Source organism: Passer domesticus, chromosome 2, assembly GCF_036417665.1.
Source record: "Passer domesticus isolate bPasDom1 chromosome 2, bPasDom1.hap1, whole genome shotgun sequence".
NCBI classification, from domain to species: domain Eukaryota; kingdom Metazoa; phylum Chordata; class Aves; order Passeriformes; family Passeridae; genus Passer; species Passer domesticus.
The window spans coordinates 11,291,801-11,304,539 of NC_087475.1; the positions used below are offsets into that span (position 1 = coordinate 11,291,801).

The 12,739-nt window shown below is 34.7% G+C and overlaps 1 protein-coding gene across 16 annotated transcripts in view; it reads left to right on the plus strand.

Annotated features, from left to right (window-relative positions):
* DMD (dystrophin) overlaps positions 1 to 12,739 on the plus strand; it is a 1,145,450-nt gene that overhangs the window by 772,721 nt on the left and 359,990 nt on the right. For all 16 annotated transcript variants that reach the window (XM_064407380.1, XM_064407383.1, XM_064407377.1 and 13 more), the window contains one exon: positions 10,255 to 10,419. In XM_064407380.1, coding sequence (XP_064263450.1) covers positions 10,255 to 10,419 — 165 coding nt within the window. The remainder of the gene's footprint in view (positions 1 to 10,254; positions 10,420 to 12,739) is intronic.

Sequence of the window (12,739 nt, forward strand, 5' to 3'; positions counted from 1 at the left end):
TTTCTCTGGGGCTTTTCTGTCTCTCCACCCCCTCTTAAGAGAGTGTATCCTATACTTTAATCCTTTATTTCAAACTGTATGTTTTGTTTTCTGGCATCTCTGCTAGAAATGAACACGTAACAATCTACTGTTTATGATTATGTCATTTTGCAGGATGATACTATTTTCAAGATATGAAACATACATGACAGTTACATAAATAATGTTAGATAGGTCTTTATCTGGTGTACACTAGAGTAATTGTGCTTGCTTCAGAGGAGCTGGGGAAATTTACACCAGCTGAGGATGTGGCCAAATATCTCCTAAAGTTATCACAAATTTTTGTTTTGCCTTGATCTGCCAATCAGGGGAATAGGGGACAACACCTGTGAGTCTTAACCTTCAAGGTGACATATTTGAAATAAGTAATGTTCAAACCTTCTTTACAGTCACAGAAACTGTTGCCCTACAGCAATAGAAATCACCTAGAAAAGAAATTTAGTATGAAGGGAATTGCAGTCACATAAAAGTATCTTTTTAGCTTTTACTTCAGAATTGTCTTTGCTTTTAGGTGTTTATGTCACATGCTGATGACCTTGAGAGTAGATATGTGAAAAGTTTTTCTTCCTTTGGATAGTAATAATTTTAGCACCACATTTCTTTATACAACTTTATTAAATAATGATTCTAATAGGCTGTTACCTAATACATTATAGTTTAAGCAAAGAATGAGGATTAAAGACCACATTTTAAAGGCATGACTTTTAAATTCTATCCTGGTTTTACTTATTGTACCCTCTCCAAAGCCAATATTTCTTGTAAAAATGAAAATAGCACTATCTTTGTGAAGTCTTAATATTATGAAAAATGAAGTGGTTTATGACCATTTTTATGCTTTCACATCAAGAATTTTTCATTTATTTTCAAAGCTTAAAGTTTCTTATGCTGTGATAGCCAAGTAAGGTAACCACCTAGTGCTTCAAAGCACACAAAAGGGTACTCGGCACTGGAGTTTGTGATGAATTCAGTTCTTGTCATATACCACCTGCCATGGCATGTAACAGATCTGTAATGGGTTTCTTACCTTTTACTGTGCAGTAAATGGATTGATAGATTAGGTCTGAGACCAGTGAACCATGGAATCAGAGGTTTGCTGGAAGGAGTTTATTACTCTTTAATATTATTCTTGGTCTGGTGTCAGCCAAGAGCGATGAGCTAAATTATCTGAAAGTAAGCTGGATGCCAAAATCAGCATTCTCCTCATTTATCCACCTTAGTCTTCACAACATCTACTGTATGTATTATGAAGGTTATTATAAGTGCCTGATGGAGACATTTTGTTTTGCTGCCTTTTAATTTGTCTACTAGTATTAGTTCTAATTACTAGACACTGAAGAGACTATTTCACTGTTTATTGCCACAGCAAATCAATTTGTTGTGCTATGTGGACAAGATAAAAATTAGAGTGGACTGACATGGCTATAATTTGTGAACATTTTCTGTACCACCAGAACAGGCGTAGGTTGTCTTAGCTTGGTTGATCAAGTGTAGAGAAAAACAGATGGGCCCAAAAGTGCAGAAACACAAAGTCGTAACAAGGTTATAGTTCATGTATTATAGCTTGCCTTGTGTAGAAATTATTCATAGATTACCTGCAATGACATAAAATTTCCAGCATGTCAATGCAACTTAATTCGAGCTCACAGTTGGAACTACTGCAATTGCTACTGTTGTTATTTGTGGTATGGATGGGAAAATTTGTTGGAAAATGAATGCTACAGTTTGATTTCTGTTCTTTCAATTTGAAATAAGAATAGTAGTATAATTGGCATTTTGGGGATCAGAAGGTTGACATTTTCCTGAGTTTACTTTCATTTAATGAGTGACCTGATTCCATTAAATATAATAAAATCTTTTGTTATGCTGAATTTCCTCTGATAGTTTGTCATAGATGGCTAATTAACGTAAGTCTACATTCATGTTATCATCAGTCATACTCAAAAGTGGCCTCATGTGTAGCAAAAAGACATTTGATGTCAATGTTCTTTGGACAAACATAAGAGGGTCACAAGCCCTAAGAAACAAGTATATTTAGGCTTAAATATTTTTTTTAAATTTGCGTATTGCTAGCAGCCAGTATTAATTAAATTTTTTTAAGATAAGCAAAGAAAAATATTTATGAAATACATTCAAGTCATGCAGGGGTAAAAAAAGTCTATATTAGCCATTAAGCCATAAAAGCATGATTAAATACATGTAGGTGTATATATACACAGTGTATATAATATTATCTTACCAACCAAAATTCCTTATTATTCTTGTTTACCATAAAAATCCAAAATATATTAATCATATTATAGAAGTTATACCAAGTACTTTGAATGTAAGAAGTACTAATTTTCAATACATATGTGCTGACTTATGATTTACATTGAGATAATATTGATGCAGAATTACTAGATATCAAAAATTAACTTCAGGCAAATCCTTCTGCATTTTTTTACAGCAAAGTTCTGTGTATCTGAGAGAGATTTCACTTGTCATTAACAATGTTCAGATACTACTGCACACCAATCAATTGCAATGGTTTGGGCTTTCTAAAACTTCAGTTCCAAGACAGACACTGCCATTGTCCGTAAGGTTTTTCATCCATCTTTATTAAGGAAGACCATAGAGGCTTAAAATCAATGTTTTACTCTTTGCAGTTTACAAGATAAAGATTATATTTTAATTATATAGACCTGTCTGTATAGTAACATGTCTATGTAATTAAAATTCTCACAAATGCAATAGTCTAAAATAAAGTTAAACTTTTCCTCAACCCTGGATGTACAGACAGACTGAGAAATGGAATGCTGGAAAGCAGCACAATGGGAATGGACCTGGAGGTCCTGGTTGATGGAAAGTTGGATGTGAACTAGCAGTGCCCTGGCAGCCAGGAGGGACATCCCTGTCCTGGGGACATCAGGGACAGCTTCACCAGCCAGGCAAGGGAGGGGATTGTCCTGCTCTGTTCTGCCCTGGGGCAGCCTCACCTCGAGTGCTGGGGGCAGTTTTGGGTGCTACAATGTAAAAAAATACATTAAGCTGTTAGAGAACATCCAAAGCGGGGCAGTGAGGATGGTGAAGGGTCTTGAGGGGAAGCCGTGTAAGGAGCGGCTGAGGTCCCTTGGTCTGTTCAGCCTGGGGGAGACTGAGGGGAGACCTCACTGCAGGTACAACTTCCTCATAAATCCTCATGGTGTCCTGTTGATCCTTTTCTTCTGGTCTTCTCAGTGGTGAGGGTCCCACAAAACACAGAGTTCAATGGATTAATATGTGTTCAGGTCAGGTGGGAATGCTCAGGTACCATCCTCAGGGGAGAAGTTTGACACACTCTCTTGTCACAGACTCCAGATCTGTTGAATCACTTTGCCACATGTGCAGTCCTCTGGTGCAAGGCTTTGAAATTAATATGGGGGACACTTTGGGGATCTTTGATGATTTATGACACCTCCTCAACTGCCTCTCACATGAATGTCCCATGGATGTGGCCTTCTTGGGGTCCATCTTCTCTTACAAGAGAGCCATTTTGTGTAGGAGAAGATGAAATCTTGTCACACACCCAAAAACTCTCATCCTCCCATCCCAAACCCATCCAGAGCTGACTCTCAGCACAACTGCTGAGTTTGGCTTTCTTTGTGGATATATTTGTCTCCCTCCAGCCTTGTTTACTTCTCCCTAGACCTGAGATAATTGGACATTAGTATCACCTTTATCTTATCTCAAGCTCCCATCAGGTGGCTTAGCTCACAGTCCTGTTCCCATCAGGAAGCACATTCATGTGGGGAGTGGGCTTTGGTGGCCACAGTTTCTTTATACAATTTTGCTGCAATGGGCAAAATCCTAAATTTCAGTCTTTAGCCACTGCAGTCCCTCACAGAGCTGTGTGTAGCCTGGGGCGTATATATGGTACTTTCTGCTGTAAACCAGGGAAAGGACATGTAGGGCATATTACATTTATTTTAAAAGAATTTTCCTGTCAGAATATCCTTCATTAAGAATTACTGAAAGAACTAGACCCTAAAGCTTTTGTCACTGCTTTTGGATTTCAGGAACTGAGTAAGGAAAAAAGAAAAAGATAAGATATTCCTGGACTAGATTATTTAGCAGAGATTTAAGGTAGAGGGACTCAAAAACGTCCTTGACAAAGGAGAATTGTTGAGAGTGGAGAACAGAATGAATGACAATTAGTTGCAAGTATTACATATAAAAATACAGATATTCAGAAGACTATGATATACATGATCATATTACCATGGAAGAAAAACAAAGCAAGTCTTTGGAGTGGTGGAATATGTTTGGTTGCTTTTTAAAAATCTAGACAGCCAGATGAAGCAGAAAATTATTTGAGGCATTGTTTTTTTGGACTGCTTTAGTTTTCTGCATTCATGGGGGAAAAAAAAGATTTTTTAATAAAAATAAAAGTAGAAAATATTGCAAATATTCCATTGAGAAGTTTTTGAAAAAACAAAACCAAATAAACACCTGACAAGGTCAGGTCCTGGGAGCCTTGCAAGGCAACATGAAATGGTAGATAAAAAGCAAATAAAACTCTTCTATATTTAGCAAATAAAATCTTCTATACATATTTTTAGTAGGCTGCTTTAATCTTCCTCTAATAATAAAAACTTTAGTCCAACTTTGTCAGAGACACTATGGCTCATAAATATTAATGTGTTTAAAGGAATTACAGATTTTGTTTTAAAGTCAATATTGAGTTTGCTAATGCAAATGGCTCAGTTGATTAACTAAATGGCATCCTAAACTGAACTTATATGAAACTCTTTTGTATACAGATTGTTTTTCATGAAGAAATGATGCATATAAATCAACTTTTCCTTCTTCCATTTTAAATCATTCTGTAATACATGCTCTAGGGATGGTAATTTCGAGCAGATCAAACTTTCTGAACAGTGGCTGTAAGAATTTTTGTTTCTTGTAATCACCTTACAAGTGCATTGGAAGTCTCAGTTACGATTTATCAATAAGTCTGGATTAAAGTTTGCATTTAATAGTTGTTATGACTTTAGTTTTTTCTTTATTATCTAAGTCCTCCCTTGGGTGATATCAAACCTGCTTTTAGTCCAGTTATGCTCTGTGCTGATTGCAGTGTATTCAGTCATTGTCTCTTCTTTTTCTAATATTTAAATTTTACAGAAATGGAATGGTAAAGAAGAAGCTGCTGCTTGATTTACATTTAGTAAGCAAAGAAATTCATACAGAAACTTTCGTTAATTCTTCATACAAAATACTTCATTTTTCTCTATACAAGAAATTCTGATTTTTTTAAAAAACCTGACACTATCAGTTATCCTATATTTGAAGCCTATTTTCATGAAGTGTTCTGTATATCTAAGTGCCCTCCCAAGGGGCCCATACAAAAATAACATTTTTGAAAGTCTCCACAGATACCCCACAACATACTTTTGTTAATGTTTATTGCAGCTTATCTTTTTATGCATATCAGGATGGCTAAATTTTAATCCACACTCTGATTCCTCAAAATAAGATCCATTTATCGGTGCTGTCTTGAGTTTGGTGAGGCAGATAGCAAGAAAAAGGGGTACTTCAGTATTGGAGGAAGAAACTGACATATTTTCACTGCTGGTAAAATGTTGGAATTTGGGCTTTCTTTGCTCTCCACTTAAGACAAAGAAAATTCTTCATATTCTTTTTTGAAAAATTACATGTTGGAGAGATGCATGTCCTTATCTGTGTTCTCAAATAGCTGGGTAATAACTGCATTGTTTTCTCTTTAGTTGTTTCAGGTAAACAGGGAAAGAGGTTGATTTGTTGAGCGAAGGGATGTTTGAAATCAGGCATCAGTCACTCAAAATATAATATGTACTAGTCATTTCAGTAGCTTTCCTTACTTTTATTTAAAATGATGCCTTACTAGTAATATAACTCATCAAGATGATTAATTTGCAATAACATTTCTGACTTCTGCAAAACTATTCCCCAATACTTGATATTTCTCACTTACTGTCTCTACCTAATTGATTTCAACTTTTTCATTTTGAGCATTGTTCTTGAGTTAGAAGATTGAGCTGTAACTCTACAACCATTATTTTAATTGTGTTAATTGAATCTTCTTTCTGGATATTCATATGAATTAAACACAATGGGAAAACAGAATATGATTTTATATCAGGTGACATACTTTATAAAAATCCCTTTATCATAAGAACTGGTATCTGCAGAGCTCTAATTCTTCCCATAGTGAAACTATGTGCAAACTGAAAAAATAAACATCTAAAGCTCAAGTGAGAAATAGCAGTGGAAAATTGGGGCAAGGGAAATTATCAAGGAGATCTAAACTGCCAATATGGGCATAGGCAAGGTTTTCCACCAAGGTAAACAGATTGGGGTAGGGATAGAATCAGCATAGTGCTGTGTTGTTTAGGCTACTTGTGAGGTAGAATCATACAAGACACCAGATTCAGATGGAACAGAAGCAAGCAATGCAAAAATGCATAAGGAGAAGAAATTAAAATATTTAAATGAAGATCTAGGTTTTGAAAGCATGCAATTATTCAAATTTCAGATATTCTCATGTTTTAAGAGATTTTTTTTGTGCTGGCAGTTTTTTGTGATTTTTTTTCTGTGTGTGTTTTAATGAAAGGAGCAAAATTTAGGATAAGTAAAATTTAATATGTGGAAAATGGTCTGATAGTTTCAGGTTAGAATAAAATTGAATAGTGCAAAGACCAGTGTCAGTTGGTAAAATTAAGCTCTTCTGCTGTTTCGCCATTTAGAGCTTAAATCTTTTCCATTTTTCTCTCACTAAGCTTCCAATCAATCTTACTTAATTAGCACTTGAACTAAAGTACAAAATTTTGGATGTATCACATGCTTTGAGATTAATGTTTTGACACGTAACATTGAAATTATATAGTCCTTTGATGTTGAACTCAGATTTGTTTTCTTTGAAAGTATAATCCATACTTTTGGTGTTTCCACTTGCAAATTTATTTTGCATCTTTGGTTGCAAACCAAGGTGTATTTTCAATGTTCATCTGTTGTGAAATAAGGCAAAGTTGAAAATGTTTAATTTGTACTGAAAGGGACAAACCAGATTTTTAGAAAGATGTTCCAACTGAAGTTACTTTTATTCAATTCATGTTTTTGTCTGCACTGTGTCTTCCTTGCAAGTCTGCAGCACTGCTTCATCAGGCCTGTGTCAATCCTTGGCAGAGCCTGGGGAAAGCATTTCATGTTTGCCCTGTTTTCCCACTGCTGCTGGTGTGGCCTTATGGCCACTGTTCCTATTGGTTGTCACTCTTAGAAAAGAACTTCAGCCATCATCTGATAAAACTTAGCAGTCTTAGCTAGGAGGGAAAGACATAAGATATCAAAGAAATGAAAGTAAGTAAACACTGGATCATTACCCCAAGACAACACATGAATAAAAGGAAGATGGGGCCCAAAGCAAAAATGTAAAAGAGAGTACTGAAATGGGACACTATCTTCTGCTCATTCCTCCCTGGAGGCATCCAAAAACTTCTGCCAACTCATTCAGAAAGCCCAGAAACAACAGCCGTGGGACTGCTGTAGCTCCCACCAGCATTGGAATCCCACCTCAGGGGTGTAGATCCTGGAGTTGTGAAGAGCAAGCTGGAAGAACTGTGAGTAAAACAGTAGGGAAGATCTGGAGAGCCCCATCTCCACATGTACTCTGCCACAGAAAGGGCATCAATCTGAACAGCCAGTCATCATGTCCATGTCCATTACTCCGTGGAGGTTTTCCAATTTATGCTTCTGGTGAGCTGCAGAATTAGCTCAGGAAACAAGCTGTCCCCCAGGAGACAGTCTGCAACAGTACCTTGGCTTGATAGGCAGACTTGTAATTACCTTAAACTCATCAGGCTCTAATTTGATTAGCCAGCTTGATGGCTTTATGCCAGAGCATACAAAAAATCCCAAACAAACCACAATGAGCTGGCAAATGAAATCCCTGATAACTAGAATCTAAGGCTCTGATTCCCACACAATGGCATGTGACACATTGCTTGGATTTTACAAGGAATTGCCTTGTTAAACACTTAGGTGTAGCCCTAACCTAGCCCAACCCCTGAGTTGGTGAAAGTTTTTTTATTTATTTGCTGTTGTTCTTTTTGTCTCTGTGGTAAAATTAGATGACACTACCATATATAATTAACTGATTCAATAGATTTCTTTATTTCTATATTAAAAATATTATAATCCTATATTTGTGCTATAATTTTAGAGCAGGAGACAGTTTGTAAGAAGAGGCTGCATTTGTTTAAATTACAGTTTACCTCTCATCATAGGTGGGATAAATAAATATTTTGAAAACAGTGGCTGAAGTACAGCCTGTCACCAAAACTTAATAATTCATCTTCTGCTGCTTTGGATGGACTATGCCTTAGTATATAATTGGTTATATATTTCTCTTCCTCTCCCCAAAACCTCTACAAATTTTTTTCTCTCTCCTGTATTACACCCAAAAATGTTTGATTATTGTTGATTGGAAGCAGATTAATTTAAATTTCAGATCTTCAGAAGTCAGCTTGGATTTTTATCTGCCTATGACTACCTATTTGCTTTCAGTTGTATTTCTGTGGAACTTATTTACATTAATATTAAAGCTAGTAAACATTAGAGATTAACATTCAAAAGTTGTAAGAAAGATGAAACTAATCTTGTATGAAATTAGGCCAAGGTCTGCATAAATTTTGAGTTAACACATAAGGGAAATGAATGCATTTTTAATTTTTTTCTTTCTTTTCTGGGGCCATTCTGGAAAAGCAGATTTTTAAATTATATTTCAAAATATTAGGAAGACAGTAAAAGTAATTTGCTTCATGGATCAGTCTTTATTATGTAGGATGTTAAGAGGTGTCTATAATGAACAGTGGAGTCAATGTAGTAATATATGGCTAACATGACTGAGTTTGGATTTATTGTCTTCTGAAAAATTTCAGGGATTAGAAGTACAAGACACTAATACTTTTGTAGCTGGGCAATATGATAATAATACTGCCATTAATGCTGCTTAACTTTACAGGGAATGTATTTTATATTGTGTGTCACAGAAATCTCCTGTTTTACCACTTTTAAGAGGGTCACTTTGGTAAAAAAATATGCTTTAAAAAATGAACATTAGCAAACCTTACTTTTCGTGATATGGAAAACTAACCACATTTCTTGGCTGATTTTACTGATGAACCACTATAGTTCTGTATCTGCCCATGCCCTATATTTGCTGCTTTTGGGGTTTTCTTTTTTGAAAGTACAGATGGTTTCTCCCCTAGGGTATGTTTGCAATGTTGCCCATGGTGTAGAGTTATGACACTTCACCTCTCTAGCTGTAGAAAACAGTCTGAGAAGGACAGCATGGAGCTTTGTGTTGGCTTATTTATTGCCAGCCTGTTCCTACGTTTACCCCAAGTGCTTCAGAGATGGATTTGAACTGTGCCATTCACTGATTCTTAATTTCTAATATTGTTGGCATAGACGAATGTGCTTAGTTAAAAATCTGACTGCTTTGAATGGAAATCAGAGAACCAAGTTGCCTGATCTGCATTGATGATATATTTCTTCATTATTTTTCTTTACTGTGTGTATCTGTTTATGCATCCACGGATCCAATTGGCAACTCTAGACACCTTATAAGAAAACACATGCTTATAAATATGTACATTTAAGATGTCAAGAAAGGTTAGCTATAATTAAAGTGATCATTTTAATGTTTTCAGTTTTATTTCCTGATTAAAAATGAGCTTTAAAACAATTACTATATAGAAACAATTTTTTTTTTTTTTTTTTTTTTTTTTACTAAAAATACTGAAAAGACTTATGGTAAGGTTTGATATTTTTTTTAATTTTATTTTGGGTTTTTGTATGTGTGTTTTGGTTTTGGGGTTTTTTTGTTGTTTTTTTGGGGAGGGGGTTTTCTGGGGGGTTTTTTTGTTTTGTTTTTGGTTTGGTTTGGGGTTTTTTGTTTGTTTTGTGGGTATTTTTTGGGGGGGGGTTTTATTTTTTGGTTTTTTTTCTTGGGTTTTTTTAAGACAGATTGTATTTCAACTGAATTTCAAGATACCTGCCATAATAATTTGATTGTTGGGTCTACTGTCTCTTTCTTTTCTTCAAGTATATAAAACTTGTATTTTAACATTTTATATAAATGTATACATGTGTAGCATTAAATTGTTTTGTAGTTTTTTCATGGCTTTTTCACTAAAGCAATGGCTTCTGGTATTTTTTCAGGTGTCCAAAGATCTTCCAGAAAAACAAAAAGAAATAGAGATTCTACTAAAGGATTTTGTTGAACTTGATCAACAGCTAAATCAGGTGATACTGTGGGTAACGCCTGTCAAGAACCAGCTAGAGCTTTACAACAAAGTGGGTCAGCCAGGAGCCTTTGATATTAAGGTAAATTTTCCCCAATTTTAAAAAAGTACTGGAGTACTTAGTGGTCAAAAATTCAGTTGCAACATAAGCTGTATAGTGTTTATTAATGATGTAACTTCAAGGCAGAAGTCAGCAACAGTTCCCAGAAGTTCAAAGCTCTGTGAATTAAGGAAACCTTTTCTTTTCTGCTGAATGGTTTCTAGTGAGAGAGCTGATTAGAACTAATGGTTCCAAGATCATGTATAAGTATAACCTATTATTTTTGCCATATTATATACATGAAACAATAGCTCCAACAGTCAATGCATCAAATTTTAATATAAAGTGAACTAAAATTAATTATATCAGTGTTGAACCATTAAAGCTATTTCATTAAAGCTATTATGACTATAGGAAAATCAGAATATTTAGGACCATAATGCAATTCTGATATTGCAAGGAAAGATATTTAAGTGCACACGTAACACTCCAGAATCCATAAAGGAGATTATCTAATAACTGTGAGAAAAATATTTGTAATCTGGTCTTTGATATGTATTTAAGTGTAAAAAAGATGCCTGTGTATGGGTTGACTGAGGCTAGAGGAATTAAGGCTGAAAAATACTCTCTAGAATCAACTGGTCTGCTGGATGTACACTTAGATTTTTTGGCCTTGCCCTTTTTCTATGCATACATGGACTTGAAATAAACTAAGAAAATATTTAAAGTATAATAGATAATCTAAATCTCTGAGGTTAGATTTTATAGTAGCTCAGCATCTTGTTCACATAGGTGAAGATTAAACAGACAACACTGAGGGGTTTTTTGTATCAATTTGATGGTGCCATTTTCAGTGGAAAGTGAAAAAAATTTAAATATTCAAAATTTTCTTGTTTTGTAAAGAAATTGAATAATACCTGCTCCTGAAGATGTATGGTTTTGCAGAGCATGTTTATGAAGTTTACTTTAACTTAGTTTCTGTTAAGGAACTGGTTTAATGCCCAAACACTTTTTAAGCCACACAATCACATGATATAAAACACTGAGTCTCAAGTCCTGTTGCAGTCCTGTAATTGACAGAATGAGTTCAGCAATAGCATTTGTTCCCTTTCTAAAGGATAAAATTAGTGTAGCTTTTTGCAAATGTCATTATATGTACTGAATGACTGATGGAATTTTGGTTTCAAGAAACTAACTACTTATCTCATGTAATTTAACAAAAACTTTTAGGTGGTTCAAAATTTTTCTATTATGTTCCTGTATTTCTGGAATGATTCCATCATTGAATTTTATATAAAACAAAAATAGGGCTAAATTTCTACAAATTATAGGATTTTTTTTTTCCATACCTACTGTGAGTGAAATGTTCTGCTTTGCTCTTCCATCTTGTGGTGATGTGACTAGAATATTTCTGAGAAATGGCTGAAAGAACAGGAAAAAAAAAAGAAAAACAATTTTAAAATGTGAAGTCCTGAAGTAGAGGGAGGAAGTCATGTATGCCCTGAGAGGCGGAGGGACAATTAAGAGCTCCAAAGAAACTCAAATACCCTTTCTCTCTGTGAAAGACTCCACCATATTTCTTTCACAGATAAATTCATATCAATGTCCTGCAGAGGTTGTACCAGTTTTGGTTGTTGATCACTTAGCTGTGATTATAAGGATTTTACGGACTATAAGGACTACTACTATTATAAGGACAGTAATCATGAAGTGTATTTCCTTCTTATCTGCATTTTATCTGTGTTGATTGCTTTTAAAAGACATAGATTTAACTTCTTTAAGATGTTGAATTAGGTTTATTCAGACTGTAGGTTTTTTTTACAGAGAGAAACTTTTATATTTAAGACAATTAATTATCTCTGAAGACAGATTATATCCTCAGAACCCTTTTTCTAAGATTTAGCAGAGTATGACCATTAATAAGTACCAAACACATTAAGAATAAGTAGATATAATTTAGGAAAGCAGCTTATTCTTGACAGTGCTCAATTTTACACTCAACTTCAAACATTCAGACACATGCTAACACACTGTCTGTCCTACACTGGGTCAAACCTGGACATACACACCCTCTCAAATCATTGTTAAAATGTTTATATTTATGTATGTTTTTAAATTGCTATCCTAATTGCAATTTAAATTAATTTAAATTGCTATGGCTAATGTGTACCTTTAAAAAAGTAAAGATGTGTATCTTACCTATGGAAAGAATGTGTCTTTTGTTCTGGTATTCCCAGATGCTCTATAAATATTCAACATTTATTCTACAACCATTTTAATGTCTTCACCAATATCCCAAAAACAGTAAAGTATCTCCTATCATATTTCATAACTCCTTTTCTCAGAAACAAGAGTGACACTT